The sequence below is a fragment of the Cicer arietinum genome, chromosome 4 (genome assembly GCF_000331145.2).
Source record: "Cicer arietinum cultivar CDC Frontier isolate Library 1 chromosome 4, Cicar.CDCFrontier_v2.0, whole genome shotgun sequence".
NCBI classification, from domain to species: domain Eukaryota; kingdom Viridiplantae; phylum Streptophyta; class Magnoliopsida; order Fabales; family Fabaceae; genus Cicer; species Cicer arietinum.
Window position 1 is genome coordinate 7,324,047 of NC_021163.2, and position 23,309 is coordinate 7,347,355.

The window sequence follows — 23,309 nt, forward strand, 5'->3', positions numbered from 1 at the left end:
GAAATTTCAAATTTCCGGTATTGATTTTAAACTACCGGAAATTTCAATCCTCTTGAAATTTCCGGTAAAAATTTTTTTTCAGAAAAATTCACTTTTCCGGATTTTTCAAGTGTGGGGTACAACTGTTTTGATTTAAGGTTATTTTGGGTATTTCACTCAAAAAATATTAAATTGGGGGGTACAAGTTTAAATGGGGGGGTACAAAAGCTAAATTTCAAACTATCAAGTTCCTTAAATTATGGGAAAATTAGATTTGGTACTCCGAAAGTTGACTTTTGTACCCCCTCAATTAACCCTGTACCCCTCATTTAAAAATTTTATTTTTAAATGTCCAAACTACCCTTGATAAAACAGTAAAAATTTAAAAAAAAAAAAATTTACCGGAAATTTTTCCGGTAGTTATAAATGAAATTTCCGGTAGTTATAAATGAATACCAGAAATTTCAAAGTTATAAATGAATACCGAATATTATTTATAAATTAATTAATAAAATAAATTATATTAATAATAATAATAAAAGTAATAATAATAATTGTTATTTTATAAAATATTCGCAATAAAAATAGGAGTGAGTTGTTAAGAAAATATGTATTTTATAGGCAAAATATTAGGGACAGTTTTGTTTGTGGCACATTTAGTCAACCATTTGATTTTAGGATGAATGTTTGTGGCAAAATATCAGGGACACGTTTTGTTTGTGGCAAAATTTTATGATGTATTTTTTTTTCTTCAATTTAATTTTTTTTATTAATAGTATTAAATAAAATACATTAAATTAGAGAAAAAAATACGGTTAAATAGATGAGTCAAAACAAACAACTTGTTATATTATAATAACTTTTTTTTATAAATAAAAATTAATAATAATAATAATAATAATAACTTTTCCTGTAAGTAATTTTTTGCAACTAAATTTTCGGTAGTTATATTTATTACCGGAAATTTGGTCAATGAAATTTCCGGTAGTTGTATTTTCAATACCGGAAATTTCAAATATTTTGAAAAATCCGATAGTTAGTTTTTGTTCACCGGAAATTTTGTTTTTTGAAATTTCCGGTAGTTAATGCAGAAATTTCAAAAATCCGGTAGTTTCAAAAATTTGCTGGGGTTGCTCGTGCCCAAAAAGTTAAGCAGTGTACCGGAAATTTCAAAAAGGAATGAAATTTCCGGTAAACAAACCAGAAAATTGAAAAAGCTGGTAGTTAAAAATGTATACCGGAAATTTCAAAAAATGAAATTTCCGGGAAGGCAATCGAAAATTTCAAATTTCCGGGAAGGCAACCGGAAATTTCAAATTTCCGGTATTGATTTTGAACTACCGGAAATTTCAATCCTCTTGAAATTTCCGGTAAAATTTTTTTTTCAGAAAAACTCAATTTTCCGGATTTTTCAAGTGTGGGGTACAACTGTTTTGATTTAAGGTTATTTTGGGTATTTCACTCAAAAAACATTAAATTGGGGGGGTACAATTTTAAATGGGGGGTACAAAAGCTAACTTTCTGGTACTCCCACACTTTGGCCCTTACTGTCACAATTTTTTTTAAAAAAATCCAATGTTATCCCTACTTTTTTCACCTTCTTTCATTGAAAACATTTTGAACTTGTTTTTTGACCTCACAAATATTAAATTTTTTGTATGAATTTTATTTTCCAAAATTTTGCATACCAAAAGTTTTCTGTATGTTAAAGACATTTTTACATACAAAACTTTTGCGTTTTTGAAATTTTTGATATGCAAAAGAAAAAACCGAGAAAATATTTTATATTTTAAATATTGTGTTATCGAAATTTTTGGTATGAAAAAAATATATAGAAGAAAATGTTTACATACCAAATATTTCGTTTTCAAAATTTTTAGTATTCAAAACAAAATCGAATTTTTTTTTTTTACAAACTAATTTATTTTGTATTTTTTAAATTTAAGGTATGTAAGATAAATTGAGAAAAAAGTTTATATATTAAGGGCTTGTTTGATTGTATTTTACTTTTTAAAAACTATTTTATAATGTAAAATATAAAATTGTTTTGACAACTCCAATTTTTAAAACAGTTTTTGACTAATTAATAAAATTAAAAAATGAAAAGTAAAACACTATTTATATGTTTTGCATTTTTAGTTTTAAAAAGTATAATATTAAAAATAGTTTTACAAAACAGATTTTAAAAATAAGTAATTCAAACAACTTTTTTTTTAATTTTAAAATTTTAAAATACTAAAATAGAGTTTTTGATATGTGAATCAAACAAGCTCTAAATATTTTATTTTTGAAAATTTTTAATATATAAAAAAATTAGATATGGATATTGTGTTTTTTAGATTTTTGGTATGCAAGAAAAAATAGAAATGTGGAGTAAAAAGAATAGGCCAGTTTTTTTTAGTGTCTACAAAGGTATTTTAGGAAATTCAAGCGCATAATATAGGGTTAGAAGTCAAATTGTGGTGGTATAAAATTCAGTTTTCAAATTATGATTCTTAGGAGTACTTATTTTTTACTTTCAAATTATGATTCTTAGGAGTACTTTTTTTTTTTTGACATTAGCCCCAATGTGGAGTAAAAATAATATGTTTTAACATTACCTCCAAAAGTGACATAATATATACTTATTTTTGTGGGCTTAGATTAGAGGCTTTTGTAGTGCTATTTTGTGTCACCCAACAATGTTTTGAGTTTATTTGTTTACAAAAAATAAAAATTTAAACTTTATTTTATAAAAACAGTCGTTTAAATAATACTCACGATAAACTTAATATAAATGCTAGAGATAAAAGTTTTCTGATCTTAATTCAAAATATGCGAATCAAATCAATTATCAGAGCCTAATCCAAAACATTCTCCAAATGTTACAAACATTTCTACTTAATCTCATTGTTAGTGAAAATTGTTTTACATTGTCAGCACATGATAACTATTCTTAAAAATGACTTTAGAAGTAATTTTGATTAAAGTCAAAATCTCTATTGATCTAACAATTGTGATTAACTAAATGTGTAAAAAAAAATTACACGGATAACGTATAGAAATTAAATCCTTATTAATTAATAATCAATATTTCCATTTTTACAATATTTAATTTAAGGTTAAATATATTTTTAATCCTTACAAAGATACGAATTTTCAATTTTAGAAAAGTCGCCTTTTGAATAAGGGACTTCTTACATTCAATTTTTTTTTTAAAGTTAATCAGAAAAAAAATCTTATAATTCATTGGTAAGAAACAATAAGATAAATTTTACAAAAATTATGTAGATTAATTAGAGTTGTTCGTAACATTCGGACAATGTTTTTGAATATGACCAGTTAAACGACATAATTCGCATTTTCTTACCATTTTTTCTCTAACGTCCATTTCAGTTTTAATATGGATGTTATTTGAACGATATTTTTTAATTGTCCGCATTTCAGGATTGTGATACATTATTTCACTTTCACATGTATGCCAATATCCTTTATTGGATATAGGTGAAAACTCTTATTTGTATATGTTGAATACATTAACAACCTTGTACATGTCAAACAGATGCACCAAATTATTTTGACGAGCGTAAAAATATACAATTATGATATGTGAACAAAGAATATGGATAACCTGAACTTTTTTACAATCACGCCATTTTCTTTGAAGGTTGATTTCAAAATGACTAATTGGTCGCACCTTTCTTGGGCTTACTGTTTCATGCACCATGAAAGAATAACAATTTCGGTCAAATCGCATGACTTGGTGAATGTTAGACTTACCAATTTCATATTTAATCGTGTTCACACAATCTTCTGTGTATACTCGACTAAAAGCTAATGATGTCTGATGTTCTTGTCCCATTTTTGCATATAAAACTCTCAATCTATAGTAAGTTGATTGAACCAAAACAATGATTGAGAGATTACGTGTACCCTTGAGAACTGCGTTTATTGACTCAACAATATTTGTTGTCATTGTTGAGGCAAAATCTCAAGTTAGTGGTTTGAAGATAATCAAATAAGTTATTTGATTTCTAATTACGATTCTAATTGTGTTGCTATTTAACTTGTGTTTTTGAGTGTATCATTCGAAGAAAGGGAATCATATACAACTATACAACAACACAAGATTATCTGGTGCATAGAAGATCATTTTGGTTCATAAGAACAACAGACTAGACGAATCAAGATCATTTTGGTTTTTGACAACATCAGTCTAGTCAAACAAAGTTCATTATGGTTTTCCAAAGTCTTGCCTTATCAAACAAGATCTTACTGCACAATTCGTTTTAAAGATAAAAATGAAATGAATCAATTCCCAAAATGTAGATCTTAATTGAAACCAAATATAAAGGCAACTCGGAACCATAATCAAGTCCAAATGTTTCAAAGAACCAAAAACAATATCAAGATCCAAAACAAGATCAATCTCCAGATTGATGAAATATGAACATGTACAATTAGGACAACAAATATAAAAAAGGACAGTAATGTTGCACCTCTGCATAAAGTTCAGCTTGCATACAAAGCAGAAACGCTAACACCAAACAGTTGTCAAATGATCTCAGTTATAGTTTTTTCACTTAAGTACAAACGAAGAACGTTCTGGTTATAAAGCAGAAGCGTTTTGAAAAAAAATAGAACACGTGTCAACAAAAATATCAATTTGAATAACTAAATTATTAATGGCTATATTAGCTGTCATCAACCTTCATAACGCCAATAGAAAGAAACTCAAGATGAAGATAACAAAAAGAGTTTCAAGTGCAATCAATTAATCACTTAAACAATCATACTTGACAAATCAAAGCTCTTCAATCAAGCAAAAACTCCAGTTCTCTCCCACTAGATTCAAATATCTTTTTTACTGAGTTTTCTACTGAAAATCAATCTCAAACAAGTGTTGAGTAGATTATGGTCAATCAACCTTCTTTCATAATTTCATTTGAAACTCAAGACTATATTCTTAAAGATAGTTTGAGTAGTTTGTAAAAAAAAATTGTGATTAAAGGTAACATATAAAAACCTTTTATGGACTAAAAGGTAATTGTAAAAAATAATTTCAAGGTTAAAAGGTGAAAATTGTAACTGATCAAGAGAGACAAAGCAAGAACATTATCATGTAAAGTACATTAGTGGAAAAACTCAAAAATTGTGGGGACTGAAAGTAGCCACCTTAGGTGAACCAAAATACATCATTGTGTGATTCTCATATCCTTATCTTTAATTATTTCTCACTCACATGCACTAATCACATAGAAATAATATTTTTCATTTATTTTCACTAATCAATAATGTTTTGCATTTTTTATTTTGAAACCATGATTAATCTTAAGTTAGTTTAATTTTAAAAGCATTAATTAATTTCAAAAGGGAGAATCACAATTCAAACCTATCTTCCTTGTGATTGATATTGTTACTTTCAGTCATGTGTCCCCATCTTCAACTTTGAGAATACACCACAATCCATCGTTGTGGTAGATATTATTGATCCATCTTAAAGCCTTTGGATTTACCATCCTGATTTCGTTGCGATAATATTTGAATGATGAAAAACTTAATGCATATCCTGTTATAAATGAGGTAAAAATTGTCAAGTGTTATAAAATGATAAGTGAAAAATATACTAAAAAGAATTAGATCATTATGCATACAAACAACTTTTTATTTAAGTTCCTTATCCTTGAACTCTCTCTTGAAATTTTGTGTAATGTGTCGGATGCAGTACACACGTGTTGACAAAGGATCATGTCAACTATTTTTTAGATTATTATAAGCATTTTTAATGGATTCGTGCCTATCTGAAATCAAACAAACGTTGACTTGAGGTGTGACGTACCTTCTTAGATTTTTAAAAAGAAGCTTCAAGCACCCTTTGTCTCATCTTTTACAAGTTCATAAATAATGATAATTGTATTTTTGTTCTCATCTTGTGCAATGGCTAACAACACAATTCCTTTGTACTTGTCGTACAACCAAATTCCATCAACTGAGACAAGTGGTTTACAAAATTTGAACCCAGAGATGCATGGAAGGAAAACCCAGAATAGTCACTTGAAATTTTTTGAACATCGTAACAGAGTATTACCTGCATGTTGGTGATACTTCCATTTTCACAATAGTTCATTGAAGAAATTTTTGCATAGCCAATAACCGTCTTGGAATTCAGTGTAAGACTTCTCCCAATTCCCATAAATCATTTTGATAGTCTTGTTTTTTTGTCATTCGTGTCTTTCTATAGGTGACTGTGTAGTTGTATCATTCCCAAATATGTGGAATGATCACCTTCACTTTAGTTGATGAATCAAATTTCAAAAGCGACTTGATGCTTTTACATATGATGTTATAGTCAATTTGCACAATTATGAGGCCTCTTCAAACGACCAATCACCTATTATTTGTTTTTTTGGCTTAGCGAAGTCATGCGTTTGAACAAACATTATGGATTCTCACATTTAATTATATACATGTATTGATCAGATTGCATTACACAATAATTGAGTGAATGTTTTATGTGGTATTGCTTAATTGAGTGATCATATTACACCTCTTACATATCAATTTCTCTGAAGGCATTACCTACATCTAACATACGAGAATCCATAAGACAATTGGCTATATAATGCATCTACATCTTTGATTTATTTCTACATAATAGAAATGCATCAAAAATATAGAGTGAAATTACAATTAGGACTACTACAAGAAATAACACATCTACCGAGAACATGAAAAAATATAATAAGGTAGATTTGCATAAACAAGTTGACTATAGTTTGACATTATTTTACGAAAATGAAAACAAATAGATAAATGAACAATATAATCATATTCTTCATGGTAATCCTCTAAAAGTTGAATTTAAACTAAGTTATGAATACATTGTTTAGTTTTGCAAAAATTCTAAATGATTTGTTTATGTAAAAAACCAATTAGTTGATCCTCATGTCAATCCACCCCAACCTCCATCACAATCTAACCAACATTTTTTTTTTCATGAACCAATATCTAACACAACAAAATCAATATTATATACCACCACCTCCTGACACTCAACCGTCTCCTCGTACTTATTCGCACACACCACATCAATTCTACGAGTTTATGTCGGGGGAACAATCTAATTTTGACAGCCAACAACCACAACAAGAAGACAATCGTCGACTATCCTTTGCATCAAGCGAAGAAGAATTATTATAGAACATGCTCAATACTTGTTATAATACACCTAAGTCCACTACCCAATTACTTTATAATATGTATCAATCAAACTTTGAGAACACATATAATTCATTAAATCAAATATCCAATTGGGCTCAAGGTGAAAATGATTCTTCTACCACACTTCCCTCTCGACATCCTCAAGAAAATGAAGATGAAGAAGAAGAACAACAACAACAAACTCATGATGTAACAAGACGTCGTCAAAATCCTATACATGCGTGAAGACCTCGACAATGGTATTGGGAGGCCGCATTCAACATTAATTTTATCGTATTTTTTATAAAATTTGTGCAGTTATTCTTTATAAATGAATTTTAATGAATTATATATATATCAGTTAATTTAAAAAAAAATACATTGAACGTAAGAAGTCCCTTTTTTAATAGACAATTTATCTAATTAAAAAAAAAATCAATCTTTGCAAATTGCGAGAAGTATATTGGAAATTGTTTTTTGAAAAGTGAATTATTTAAATAAAATATTGGTTAAGTGGTTATTATTAATAATATTTTATATAATAAAATAATAAAATCAATGTTCATATTTAGTGTCACTGTAAAATTAATATACTTCATTAATTTTCTCTAAGAAAATATAAGTGTAAAAATAGTACAATGAAGTATATAAAATAATTTGATACTTTCATTCAATTCATCACCAAATACTCATCCTTTAAATTCGGAAATATTAGAAAATAATTGTTCTGATAAATCATTTAAGTAAACTATAATCCGATCTTAAGAAAAAGATAAGTTTTTTTAAAATCATTTTGAGAAGTTTTATTAGATAAGGTCAAATTTTCATTAAACATTTACCTAATTATTTGTACCAAAAGTCAAAATTTACCTTTGTTTTTTTTTGACAAAAATGAATTTACCTTATTATTTTTCCCTACTTTAGATAAAAAATCTAAGCACGCATTATTCGGATAATTGATTTAACTAAACTGCTTATACGATCTTAAAGTAAAAGATAAACTTCTTTCCGTTTTCAAATCCAAAAGATTTTTTCTATAAGAACAAATAGTTATTTTATTTTATTAGATGATAAGGTCAAATCTAAAAGTTATATGTAAAGTTAAAAAAAAAACAGTTATCTTTAAAGGTGCAAGACATTAATTAAATTAAATTTAACTCATAATAAAACTTATTTAAAAGATATCAGAAAAAAAAAAAAAAAAGTTAAACAACTCAAGAAAAAGATCCTCCAAATCCCCCTCAGAATAGGGACCCACGCGTACTTTGCGGCGATCAGTGAGGGTAGCTAGCTGATTATTATTTATATAAATAAATAAAGTATCAAAATCAAAATCCAAATCCAAATCCAAATCCAAATTCCAATCATCTTTCTAATATTCACAATTCAACGCAGCCCCGCACATTAAAATATCGAAGCTTCGTCTTCTTTATCACATTCACCTCTCTTTCCGTTCTACGACCATTCTCGCTTTTCTTTTCAATTTATCCTTTTCTTTCTCAATTTAATACACAAAATTTATAACATCACCTCGCTTCGTTCTTATCAAACCCTAATTTAATATAATTTAACCTAATTACATTAGCGTCTCCTTCCTCTCAAATTCGATAAACCAGAAGAATTTCAACAACTCACGAATTCGTCTCGAACGAGACTCCATGCCACTGTGGTTCTCCACCATTGCCCTCTCCAAAGAGGACTCTTTTGCTTTCGCCATAAAATTCGTAGTTTCTTTTCAGCCTAAGGATACTCTCGTGCAATTTGTCAGCCATGTCCACTGATTCACATGCTCCTAATCCATATCCCAGAGGTCTTCTTTGCAATGCTGGTGCTGGTGCTGCCGCTGGTATGCCACTAATATTTTCTTCCTCCAATTTATGATAGAAATTAAGTTAAAAATAAGATCTTAGTCACTTCAATTATAGAGTTTTTTGTTATAGTTTCGTTCGTAAGTTTTTTGTTTGTATGTTGTCTACGTAAATTCAAACACATTTTCTTTTACTCTCTAATATCATAATATGTGGCCCAACAAAATCACACGCCACATGTCTCTATAAGCTGACGACAGGTACTAAAAGCAACCGTTTTTTTAAATTTGTAGGGACATAATCCAAACCAAAAAACACTACAATTGCAGGACTAAAATCACATTTTAAAATAGAAATTACTTTTTCATTTTGATTTTTTTTTTATTTTTTATGTAGGAGTTATTGCTGCTACGTTTGTATGTCCTTTAGATGTAATCAAAACTAGGTTTCAGGTTCATGGGTCTCTTCAGCTTGCTAATGGAACTGTTAAAGGTATGTTATTGTGCTTATTTGTGTTTTTAGTATAATAACAATGCTTTTTACCTTGTTGACAAAAACAAACAAGACAATGGAAACATGCCCTGTCCCGTACAAATTACTTTCTGTTTAGTATTTTAGTTTTAGAGTTTGAGTTGTTGTTCTTAGATTAATATAAACTGTTAAGGGGCGTAAATTAACATCATAAAACAACTACAGCTGAATACTGCATTTATTTATATGACCAACATTGGGTGTTTGTGTTATCAGGCAGTCTTATAGTTGGTAGTTTGGAACAAATATATCACAAGGAGGGGTTGCGTGGAATGTACCGTGGGCTAGCCCCGACTGTTCTAGCCTTACTTCCAAACTGGGCTGTGAGTTTACTTCTTGTTATTATTTGCTTGTTGTCATTACTTTACCTGATGAACTATTCTTCTTCGTTTTTTGGAAGATGTAATGTGCATTATATGTAACTGTTGTTTTATCTTCAAATTGCCAATAAGAAATATGTACAAGATGAAAAACCAGTAAATCATGGATGGGGTCTTGCTTAGGTTAAAGATAATGTGGGAAATAGACTTGTTGCTGGAGTTCCTTCTTTATGGAACCAAGTATCCTCCTGTGTTGTTATAGATGTTGGTAGATTTCCACAGAATGGTTAATGGCATCAGACGGCTGTAGGATTAAATATGGTGAACTGAAGGGGTATGACATTATACATAAAGAAAAGCTGATCAGCAGCAAATAGGTTTTTAAAGAGTCCATATGTGGTGGATTCTGTGTTGTGAAAATGCCTGCAAGTTATTATCTGGGAGATTGGTGGGTTTAGGTTTATCCAAGAATCAAAACTAGATCATGGAGGCATGCTTTTGATTGAGATATGGACAGACTAGAAAGAGAAATAAGAGTGAAGTTGATAAGTACAAATTAACATAGGTATTACTCCTAGATTAGATGATTGTATGATTGCATCACAAATAAAGGACTAGGAGCAATCCTGCTGCAGTGGTTTGTCCAACTACTCGCTCTTTATTGTTTGATAGTTGAGTACATTGCTTAAATAGGATTAGTCAAAACTCAGGGCCAAATACTAATATGGCACAAGTTGGTCACTCTGCCACTCACAAAATGTAGCACATGTATAGACATGGATAAGTACATAACTTTATGAAATCAAAGGTAAAATGCCATTGGACCAAGAAATAAAATACTAATAAATGTAACACAATTGACCACATAATAAACCTATAAATCTGAATAGTTACCGTTCTTTCTGTATAGTTTTTCTTTTAATTGGAATGCTTTTGTAGATCTATGAGTAACAATCAGCACTAATGTTTTTTTTAGTATAAAATCGAATTAGTTAAATCATTTGATCTTTAATCTTATTTTATACCATACCTTTTGGAGTCTCTTGTTGCCTAATCGATTTAACTTACTATTGGATGGTGTATTTTGTTGGCCTCTATAATCCTTTATATGATTTTGGCTTTGTGTCTATATACACTATTTAGTCATAGCATCATATTGTTCTATTCTACTAATATTCTAAAGCAAATCCATTTGTTAACTTGCAGGTCTATTTTACCGTGTACGAGCAGCTGAAGAGCCTGCTTTGTTCTGATGGTTAGTTTATTGACGATTACTCTTGTTTTTAAGTTTGTCAACTTGCTGTTTGTGTGTGCGTGCACTCACAAATCACGTGCACTGTGTATTCATTCATTTAGAATTACAAATTATAATAGCTATGATATGTATGCAGATAAAAATCACCATCTTTCAGTTGGAGCTAATGTGATAGCTGCTTCAGGTGCCGGGGCTGCAACTACTGTAGTTACAAATCCATTTTGGGTTGTCAAGACTAGACTCCAAGTATGTTTCTTTTTCAGTTCAGACTGAATCTTACTTATCACATCACCAATTTTCTTATGCTATTAGCCTATCATATATAATTGGCATGATTCATGAGTGCTTCAAATGAGTAGAATATGTGCAATTAGTTGTTTATTAAGGTAATATTGGACAAACAAAAAGCGGGAATATTATAAGTATACTCTTGAAGGAGTACTGCAGCTAATAAGTGAATAGGTGTTGAATATAAATAATTGGGTTTGGATAGGAGAGGGAGACACAATAGTTTTAGCAGTAACACTTTATAATGTGGATCTAGTTTCTTCCATATGAGATGAAGGATCTAGCCAAGTGATTTCTTGAATCAAAAGTAGCTAAGAAAAGACAAAAATAAACAAAAAAGTGGAATAGGTAAGAAATGGTAGACATTGCCTACAGGGGAATGCTAAGATCAAGGTAGAATCACCACAAGAGTAAGAGACTATTGATAAGACTCAAATTTGGTTTTAAGAAGATCCCTAGAGAGCATTCTTTATTCTCACACAAACAAGTTTATTTCTCTTCTAAGTTAGCACCAAATGTCATACAAAGAAAGACATATATAGTCTAACACAAGGACATGGTGCATAAGCTACACACAACATAAAAGCATAAAAATTGTGCCTATCCTACGAAGTGCTTAGACACACACACACAAACCAAACATAATTCACAATTAAAAGAATTATTGTTACATCCCAAACTTAAAAGAAGGTCTTAAGCTAATTCTATGAGCAAAAGAGTAGTATGATGTGGACCAATTTTGTCATAGGCCTTAAGATTAAGAACACTAACTTGTTGCTCCAATTGTGCCCTTATCTTCCTAGACTTGCCTCTAGTCAATGGCCCTTCCACTACTAGCGCTTGAAACTCCTTTGCCCTCACATAGGGTTGGTCCTCATCACTATACTCCATAGTAGAAGGGAATATTTCCCTTCAAAAAGGGTTTTCGCCCCTGTTGGATTCAGGAATATTACTTCTAAGTTGTAGCCCTGCTATTTTAGTAAAGAAAAAGGAGGGCATTTGGTGCTTTTGAGTGCATTCAGCGCACTCAACCAGGCTACAATTTTGGACAAGTACCCTATTACTGTCATCGAGGAATTGTAGGGGACAAATCTATTTTACAAGATTAATTTGAAGGATGGTTACACCCAAATCCATATGCATGCAGCTGATGTGCCCAAACCATCCTTTAGGACTCACCAGGTTAGTTACGACTTGTAGGTTCAAGATGAATGCGTTTGGATTGACCAGCACGCTTGCTACCTTCCAATGTGCTATGAATTCCACATTTTAGCTATTTTTGCACAAATTTGTGTTGGTATCCTTGACGACACAGTAACTTATGACACGAACGTTTACATAATTTGGAGATGGTTTTGGGCCACAGTTTGTTGGCTTTCAGTATATCATCTATGCGAGATTGCAAAACTTGTATACATTTTGAATTGTGGAAAAAACTCTGAAACAGCTAATTTGTACAATTTTGCCATGTGTTGTGGATCCTGTTATCTCTTATGAGAAGTGATGTGTGGCTGTTGAAGGGATAACTGTTATAAGTATAACAATAATAATAATAATATTGTTCCTATACGTAATACAATGATGTATCTTTTTTTATCCTGCCTATCATCAGTGCATGTGTATATTCCGCTCAATAAGTTTGCTTCCTTTTGTTACTGCAGACCCAAGGAATGAGACCCGGTGTTGTGCCGTATAGAAACACACTATCTGCTTTGAAGAGAATAGCTTGCGAGGAAGGCATTCGTGGGATGTACAGGTTAGTATGATTTAATATGGATCCAACATTGTGGTCATTGTATAATTCTTTATAATTAATAATTTATTGACATCTGAGATATCCTTTACCATAAACAGTGGCCTTGTACCTGCTCTGGCTGGTATCAGTCATGTTGCCATCCAGTTTCCAACATATGAGAGAATAAAATTTCATTTGGCAAATAAAGGTAATTCGATGCATGTTTTAGTTCTTTGTAGCGACTTGAGAATTTCAGCAGTTGGTGAATTTGATCATTATTTTGTATCAGATAACACAACAGTGGATAAGCTCGGTGCACGTGATGTTGCAATTGCCTCATCAGTCTCCAAATTTTTTGCATCCACATTGACATATCCTCATGAGGTATGTTGCTGAATGGTTGACTTAGTTTTGTTGAAGATATATGCATAATCATACTTAACTAGTTTCTAGCCTTGTGAATGGAATGACCTTGCCATTTCTAAATCCATTTATACGGTTAAACAAAAGCAAAGGTGTATTCACCCACCCCCCTTTAACGTGGGGCCTTCTCCAATGCTACACCACAAACTTTGAAGTCATCTTAGTTAGTCCCTAAATTTTAACTATTAGTCTATTAGTCAAATTGACCCTTCAGTTCAACTTCTGATCTAGACAATTGATTAATTTATTTATTCAATTATGACGTTAATGAATTTTTAAATCTTCCTGAATTAAAAGTCTTGAATCTTGATGGTATTCACACGTCTTTGGTCAAACTGCATATTATCAGCTGTTTCTGAAATATTTCTCCTTACATTTTGAGCTTAATTGGCTCCTATCCTATTGTCACATTTTTTTTCTTTCATTGCCAACATAGAAACTAATTAGAAAGCCATATACGACTGGTTTTGAGAATGATTCATGAATTCCTTGTTTCTCTTTTTTATGTTTTGAGGAGCCAAGCATCAGAAACTATAAAATATTTTTTGTTTACGGTTTGCAGGTTGTTCGAGCCAGACTACAAGAACAGGGACACCACTCAGAGAAGCGGTACTCTGGTGTGTCTGACTGCATTAGAAAAGTATTTCAACAAGAGGGACTTTCTGGTTTTTACCGTGGGTGTGCCATCAACCTCCTGAGGACAACCCCAGCTGCTGTAATCACATTCACCAGCTTTGAAATGATACAACGATTTCTAGTTTCACTTTCACCTTCTGACCAACAGCCACATAATTTGTAAAGATGAGCCCAATTTAAATACATATAAGTTAGTTCAGCTGACAAGTGATTAAAATCCCCATTCTTTGTGATTCTTGATTATTTATGTATGGTAGAAGGTAAATTCCGCCTCCCCAAACGCAGTTGTGCAACTTAATAGACTTTGTAGGTGGACATATAAATGATGATGATGATGATAAATTTTTGAAGAAAAAACACAGTGCTACATATTTTATTATGGGACTGCTTAATAATGAGATCCTGCAGAATACCACACTCACTTTCATTGGTCAATAACTATATTAATCACTGAATTCGGAGCATCAATTTTTCGTTTTCCTGTTGCCATGCCCAATAGAGGTTCTCCCCGGAACATCAATTTTTTTTTAACGAACTTGACTTTCGAATGTGTGCATCTTCAACTGAACTGTACACAAACTGTTAAATATACTAAACCTGATGATATTATGGCCCTCTACTCTAGCATTGAAATCAATCACTTTTTTTCTTCATCTTTTCTGGTCTCAACGTGACGACGAGATTCAATTGTTTGAGCAACTCAATTTGCATATAGATCAATTTACAGTTTTAGTCTTTACTCTTTGATTTACATGGATCGGGGGACTTTTTATTTAGAGAGAATGTGTGTAAGCAACTTACCATATAAGTGCATGTTTGGTTCATTTTTTTTTGTCAACGTTTGGTTGCATGTTGAGCAACAACAACTAACTTACGTTCAAATTGCCAAACGTGATTCCAGTAAGTTGCAACGATTTTTTAGTCTTATTTCTAAAAGTGATTCAGTTAATTGAAATGGATCCACTCGAAACCACCTTTTCCAGCTTTTGTGTTGGATTGCAATCGATTCTCTTGTAAATCCCATGTGGTTTATCAGTTTTGTCCCTTTTAACAAAATGGCTATTGCGATAATTTTTTAGCTTTGTTCTGTGTGTTTTCTTTATTTCAAGTTGCACACTGTTAGCTTTTGTACCCTCCATTTAAACTTGTACCCCTAATTTGTTAAAAACCTAGTTTTATCCTTAATAAATTCATTCACGTGAGCGGTAAAAAAAAATTACTCCAAAATCTGACCACTAGTTGAAATTTCCGGTAAGTAATTTTTTGCAACTAAATTTCTGGTACTTATATTTATTACCGGAAATTTGGTCAATGAAATTTTCGGAAGCTACCGGAAATTTCAAAAATTTTGAAAAATCCGGTAGTTAGTTTTTGTTCACTGGAAATTTCGTTTTTTAAAATTTCCGGTAGTTAATCCGGAAATTTCAAAAATCCGGTAATTTTTTCTTTTGAATATTTTTTTAATTTGTTTGTTACTTTATTTTAATTTTTATTTTGAAATAAGGATGGAAAACACACAACCAGTATTTATAGATTTAACTGAAGCATTTACAACTGATCAAATTTTTGAGTCACGAGAAGCTATCATATCATGGGCAAGAGAGATAGGTCGACAAAATCGAGTAGCAGTTATCATTACTTGATCAGACGTAGAGACTGAAAAGAGAGGAATAAAGTCAAAATTAATTCTTGATTGTGATAGAGGTGGACAATATAAGTCAAATAAAAATGACACAGGTACTTCAACTAAAAGGTGTGGATGTTCGTTTAAACTTAGATTGAGACCACTGAAAAATGATGAAGGATGGATTATTAGTTTAATCTGTGGACTTCACAACTATGAGTTAGTAGCTACTTTTGATAATAATGCATTTATGGGACGCTTAACAGAAGAAGATAAGAAACATGTTGACGAGTTGACAAAATATCACGTTACACCGAGACACATCTTGTAATATTTGAGAGATCGAGATACGGAGAATGTGACTAGTATCTATCAAATTTACAAGCGACGAAGTACATACAAGAAGAATTTGATGGGACCTAGAACTGATATGCAACATTTGTTGAAGTTACTTGAAGCTGAGAGATATACTTGTTGGAGTAGGACTCATGAGGACTCCAACATTGTGAGGGATATGTTTTGGACGCACCCAGATTCCATAACTTTGTTGAACATGTTCCCTCTTGTATTGATCATGGATAGCACCTACAAAACCAACAAGTATAGGTTACCGTTGTTTGAAATTGTTGGTGTAACTTCAACTGGGTTGACATTTAATGTTGCATTTGCTTATATGGATTATGAACGTCAAGACAACTTTTGGTGGGCATTGGAGAAGTTAAAAGAGTTGTTTGTTTCAAACACGTCATTTCCTCAGGTGATTGTGACTGACAGAGAACTGGCTTTAATGAATGCAATTAAAGTTGTATTTCCATCTTCAACAAATTTACTTTGCCAACTTCATATTAACAAAAATGTTGGAGCCAAATGCAAACAGTATATATTAAAGAAAGACATGCAAGAACCCATTCTTGAGTTGTGGAGGAAAATTGTTTATTGTTCTGAAGAGAAGGAGTACGAGGAACTTTTGCAAGTATTTGAGCAAGCATGTGTCGATAATATTATTTTCTTTGACTACGTCAGAGACACATGGTTGAATCCTCATAAGGAAAGATTTGTTGAAGCATGGACCAATCGAGTATTGCATCTAGGAAATACTACGACTAATAGGTATGTCATTAAAATTTCACATTTTGTATGATATATGATATATGATTTATGCATGATATATGATCATTACTTCACATTTTGTATTTTTTTTGTTTAAATATTAGGGTTGAGTCTGCTCATTGGTCATTGAAGAGATTTTTGGAACACAGTAAAGGAGATTTTTGTAAGGCATGGAATGGTATGAATGACATGTTGAAGTTTCAAATTATTAAGATCAAAGGTTCATTTGAGATAAGTAAGGGTCGCAAAGAGCATATACACAACAATCCATTCTTTGAGAAATTGACTTGGGTGGTATCCAAGAAAGCCTTAGGTGATATTGTTGAAGAATACAAGAGAGTCAGTTATGTCGGTAACGATAAAGATGTGTGTTGTTGTATGCTTAGAAAGACTCATGGATTACCTTGTGCATGTGAGTTATAATGTTATACTACAAATAAATTATAATGTGTAATAAAATAACCTATACTACAAATATATTATAATATGTAATAAAATAAATTATTTACTAACCTGTCCATTCCACACATTAATTGCAATATGATGCTCATAATCTTTAAGAACAGAAAGATCATAAGGACCTCCAGAAAACATGGGTTCTTCAGGCTGGTGTTGTTGACCATGTTCATCATCAAACTGTTGCTGCTGCTGATCATGTTCATCATCAAACACATGATCTTGCTGGGGCTACTCATCCTGGGGCTGGTCATCCTGTTCTGCATCAAACATAGGATTTTGTTGGGGCTGCTCATCCTGGGACGCCTGCCTTTCCTCATTTCTCTTTCTCCTTTTTTCAACAGCAGCTCTCCTATTTGATTGTGTAGAAGGCCGAACTCGCGAATGTTCACCGTCAGTTTTTCCTCCTCTGGTCCTCACTAACAAAATTCAATAAAAAAATTAAAAAAATCATATAAAAAAAAAAGTTACACAGTGTATCGAAAATTTCAAAAAGGAATGAAATTTACGGTAAACAAACCGGAAATTTGAAAAATCCGGTAGTTAAAAATGCATACCGGAAATTTCAAATTTCCGGTATTGATTTTGAACTACCGGATTTTTCAATTTTCCGATGATCTTCCCGGAAATTTCATTTTTGAAATTTCCGGTATGCATTTTGAACTACCGGAAATTTCAATCCTCTTAAAATTTCCGGTAAAAACTTTTTTTCAGAAAAACTCACTTTTCCGGATTTTTTAAGTGTGGGGGTACAACTGTTTTGATTTTTTCTTATTTTGACTTTTATTGATTTTTTTTAAGGTTATTTTGGGTATTTCGCTCAAAAAAACATTAGATTGGGGGATACAAGTTTAAATGGGGGGTCCAAAAGCTAACTGTCCAAGTTGCAACACCATCTATCTCTACGTTACAGAAGAAAGAGGAATTGGGCTCCCAGATCAAAAGCCCATTTGTTTTTTTGTAACAAGGCAACCGTGTCCTTTAACTCTATTTTAATATAAAAATTATTTCTAATACAATATGCATTTAAATTTAAAAAAAAATTGGTTCTATTTTAATTTAACAGTTTAATATATATATATATATATATATATATATATATAATTAAAACTCATAATAATAAGTAAATAATTTTAAATACACATATTTAAAATTTTAAGTCCATTTTAGTAATTATACATCCAAAAAATCAATTTTGATCTAAATTATCCAAACAATGTGAATTGGTAAGAATAATTTTTAGCATAATATATTCAAACATAAATCAATCTACATTCAACTTACTTTAACTAAAATCAATTATGAGAAAATCAAGCCACCTCAAAACCAAACACAAACCAATTATTTCTCTATCTATATATACATTGTTTCTACAATTGATAAGAAACAAAGAGAAACTCTACATAAACTATATGTATGTGAATAGTGTGTATAAGCTATATTGTGAGCTGATAAAACAAAGTTTAGAATAGCTGATAATTAGCATGTCCTTTAACATAAGCTTTACTAAATTTTCCTTGGATTTTATGAGTACTAGGAAATCAAACCGTGGTTTCCAGGTCTTTACAAAGGGCCAATCTATGATACAAATGAGTTCAATTGTTGTAGTGTTAGGTGGTGGGATATTATGTGTGCCTTTATGGATGTATTGAATGTGATTCCTTATCATCATGCACAATAAAGTTGTAGAGGCTAGTGGCAACCCTAATTAACTTGAGGACTAGTAGGTCCTGGTTAAACTTAGGTTGAACGCAAGCAAACTGTCCTTAAAAAAACATTAAGTTTCACCTGTTAATAAAATATCTCACGTTAGAAAAGATGGCAATGAAACCATCAATCATTGCTTTTCCTTTTTGAATGTTCACAAAATAAAAAGTATTCTCTCAAAAAAAAATTCTATTTATTATTATAATTTTTTTTAATAATTTTACAAATATATTCTTCATAGAACGGTCCAATATTAAATACATTCACTAATATTTAAAAAATAAATATTAAATGAAGATAAAAAATCATTTAAACCATTAATTTATCTTAAAAATTATAATTTCTTTTTATATATAAATGAGATTAAAAAAATTTCATATAATTGAGCCGGAAAGTGTAATAAAGAAAATGGAATAATGGTCATTAGTGACTCAAAATGGTGGATCAAGGCTTTTTGGAAAATTGCTTTCCTCTTTTGAAATTTTATCAAACAAGGAACAAAATTAATCTAAACATGGGATTACTAGAGCTCATAGTTCTTGTAGGATAGTGCATAGTGTGTCCATTTATTGGGACAGAACCTTAGACGAGTTGATTCGTCATAATCAAGGCATTTAAATGCCTAAAACGTTTAACAGTTTCAGCTTAATTACCAAACATTAAAAACATGTTATTTTTCAGTGGCTTGTGTTTCCTCTTTTGGACAATTGGATTGTATTTCAATTTTAATTTTAAAGTATAACATTACATAACATATAAAAATGTACAAGCAAATAAAAGCTATTTATTTTAATTTTAAAGTATAATAATCACATGTACAACCAAATAAAAGCTTTTTAGTGCATTTTATTATTATATGAAAATGCTTTTGAATTTAAGGCTGGATCTTGTTTAGAAAATTTAACTCCTTTTCTTTCCATGAGAATGGTAATGCAAATTAAGGTCATGATGGTGTCCATAAGTGGACAAGGCATGAATCCAAAGTGGATTGATAATGGTATCCAAAGTTTTAGGCATCTGTTGAAAAGACACATAGGATTGGATTCCTTTGTCATGTTCTATCACACATTCAAAGGAAAACAAAAGAAAAAGAAAAATTACTGTGGCTTTACTCTTTCTTGTAATGAACGTTATAAACGAAATTTATTTTATAACAAAACTAATGGGGACTCATGTTTTGTGAGTGGCGTTATTGCTGTTGTCATATAAGAAACACACAAGATGTGAGAACAAGTACATACTTTAAGGATAACTAGAAGAAAACATGGATGGGCCTAGGAGTAGAGTGGTGTAAGATATGAGTAGCAGATTGTGCAATTGATTTTGTGACAAGTGTTGTAGTTTCACTATGGGGTTTTAAATTATAGTTGTGTATTTGATGTTGTGGAGAAAAGTGGTTAACAATTTTAAAAATTATAGTCAGGACCGTTTGAAGGTCATGTTCGAATATAAAAAATTGAATTTTTAATAAAAAATATAATTTTAAAATTTGTAAATTATTGTAAAATATTATATTTTTATCATATGAAATATCAAAACCTCAATATTTTATTTAAATTCATCAAAATAAGTAAATTGTAAATAACATCTAAATATAATTTCAAGATAATATTAATCTTCTTGCTATTTAAAATGAGTCATCTTTCTAACATCTTTTAAAGCAAATTCATCAACCAAGTCTTTATATTGTATTATCTCCAAAAAATTATTCTCAATTACTATCAATGTTAATCCATTAATTATTTCTTGTAACATGGTAGACAACAAGTAAGACTTCAACGACTTCAATTTTAAAAAACTTTATGCATAAACAACAGTCACGAGTCACAGTAATAGTCAACAAAATTCTATATGCAATAATTAGAAAAACAATTTAAGCCTTTCAAAAATCTGAATATTATCAACATCATCATTTTCAATGGACACATTATCAAGAATTACAACATCAACATTATGATTTTCAACGGAAATTAGTTATTCTTTCATAAAAAAATTATCAAGAGCTCTTGCTTGAGATTGAGTTAAATCTTCAAGTTTTTCTTTTTCTTATACTTCTCATATCTAGAATCATACTTTACTTTTCAATTTTTGGAGGCATAGTAAAAAAACTTGGAATTTTTCAAATTGTGTAAGCTAATAATCAACTCTGCATCGTTTACCAGCAAATGATTTAATAGATTACTAACGAATAATCTATTAGTACCATTATAAATCACAAAATCAGTAATGATTTTTAAAAATCTAAAACCCGATTAAACCCTATAGAAAATGAGTTCCTAAAATCAGTAAATCAACAATTTCAAATAAATTGAGTTCCTAAAATAAGTAATCACAAAATCCCAACATTAAAATTTTAGAGTGGTCATTGCACAAAATTAAGGATATCAATGCAATTTTTCAAATTTCAAGATATACTATAGAGAAAAAATATGGACACTGAAGTCTTGTGTCAATGTTCTGGTTGCACATATTGTCAGCTCTAATCATGGTCACTTAGGTATGAAAAACATTGATGATACATATTAGAAGATCACCACTAATTAAGAGTATTTTTAAAACCTCTTCATTTTCAACTTCATAATTTCTTTTTATTTTTTTTAACAATCAATATTAGTAATTAGTATTACTAACTCCTTCATCCTCTAACTCTCTCAATTTAGCCGCCGAACCAACCTTATATCACCTCACCTTCATCATTGTTTGGTGGAACCAAAATGCTTAAACCCGTTAAAGAAATTGGGAGTGCTATGCTTTCATGATTCCTTTTGAAATGTTGGCTACCCCACCTCTTTAGAAAGCGTGGTGCTTGTGGGGAAGAAAGAGACACAAATAACAACTTTTTTTTTCTCCTAGGACCATTTCCATTTGAGATTTTGTATTCAATTAATTAACTTAGCAATTAATTTTTTTCCTCCTTCATGCAAAGAATTAAAAGCCACCTACTACCACATTAATTTGGTAATGCAACAAACTATTGTTTCCTTAAGAGTAAAGGTTAACTTCTCTTTGTTAATAATAAAATATTTACATTCCCATATGTTCAAGTTTTGTATAGTATAATTTTTTGTTTAAAAAATTGTGCATATACATATAGCTGGTGTAATCTTCAAGAGGAAGGCTAATTGAAATATAATTAAGTAAATTATGAATTTATTAAAGACAGCAACAATGGGTCTCAGCCTAAAGTTATCCTCGAGAAAGTCTATGCTATGATGAATAGAGTAGGTGATAATCTTCTTATTCTTGTTATGGATCATGGCTTAAAGGTACACCTACATTTCATAAAGACTAAAGAGGAATACCAACCATATAGTAATAATGCTCACACTTTTGTCCTCTTTCAATTTTTCCTAACGTCAAACAAAGTTTTATTGTTGTATCTATTTTTCCATTAACTTATTAAATAAATTAGTAATTGCATTAGTTTTAAATATTATACTTTTTTTAGAATTTCTCTAATATTTATCTATTTGTACGTTTGTATTTGATTTGGAGTAGATATGAACTTTAGTTTGGGAGCAAATATGGTGGTTTTGCTGGTAGTTAGAACGTCTGCGGCTCTTTATTAAGGGAGAATACTTGTATACACTTCGACGATTAAGTCAATTTATGTATAAGAGTGGAAGATTTTATGGTTAGAAATTTGTGTATCTTTTTTTGCATTAGATGTCCTTTTTAATATGTCATTTTATTTAGATTTAGTTATCTTAGGGTTTGTCAAAGAGAGGATATATGTGGCTCTTGGATCACCCTCTAGTTTGGGGCGCATATCTTGTTGATGTTTCATGCCTGTTGCCAGATGGTGGTTATGACTACAGTTTGATTGCCATCACATGGCTATAGAAATGAGGGCAATGTGAACTATGGTGGTTTTTCGACTTTATATTCCCTTCATCGTCATCATGTGGTTGGAAATGAAGGTACATGTGACTTATTGTGGTACGCCAATTTTGCCCTTTGTTCAGCGATAAGATACCTTAATTTGAGAATATTTCACACTCAATAAATTAGGTCGGATTAATCTAAAGTCGACTTATTTCGTTTTTTAATTAAACCACCTTTTTTTAAATTGGATAAAAAAAGTATTAATTGGGAATGAGTACAATATTCACTTTAAATTGTGGAAGGGGATATTTGTTTTGTGTTTGGAAGGGTAGGGTATAAAGGTGTAGGGATTGAGTATTGCTTTCAACAAAATGAGAGTGCATGTGGTTCCATTGTGTGATGTGGCTTGCCATCTTCAGAGTTGACAGCAGGA

The 23,309-nt window shown here is 30.7% G+C and overlaps 2 protein-coding genes across 4 annotated transcripts; both read left to right on the forward strand.

The window, feature by feature from the left end:
- Positions 1-8,487: 8,487 nt before the first annotated feature.
- Positions 8,488-14,573, forward strand: LOC101511868 (nicotinamide adenine dinucleotide transporter 1, chloroplastic). Of its 3 annotated transcripts, none has more exons than XM_012714424.3 (9): positions 8,488-9,004; positions 9,419-9,458; positions 9,714-9,820; positions 11,024-11,072; positions 11,209-11,318; positions 13,022-13,116; positions 13,215-13,303; positions 13,385-13,479; positions 14,081-14,573. In XM_012714424.3, exons 1-9 carry the CDS (start codon positions 8,945-8,947, stop codon positions 14,315-14,317), a joined length of 882 nt encoding a protein of 293 aa, XP_012569878.1. In that variant the 5' UTR covers positions 8,488-8,944; the 3' UTR covers positions 14,318-14,573. The 3 variants fall into 3 exon arrangements, with proteins under 3 accessions (XP_012569878.1, XP_027189088.1, XP_004495929.1); XM_004495872.4 differs by having other exon boundaries at positions 8,489-9,004; positions 9,363-9,458; XM_027333287.2 differs by lacking the exon at positions 9,419-9,458.
- A 139-nt stretch (positions 14,574-14,712) lies between these two features.
- LOC140919912 (protein FAR-RED ELONGATED HYPOCOTYL 3-like) lies at positions 14,713-17,363 on the forward strand. Its single transcript, XM_073366877.1, has 2 exons — positions 14,713-16,888; positions 16,993-17,363. Exons 1-2 carry the CDS (start codon positions 16,191-16,193, stop codon positions 17,309-17,311), a joined length of 1,017 nt encoding a protein of 338 aa, XP_073222978.1. The 5' UTR covers positions 14,713-16,190; the 3' UTR covers positions 17,312-17,363.
- The last annotated feature ends 5,946 nt before the right edge of the window (positions 17,364-23,309 follow it).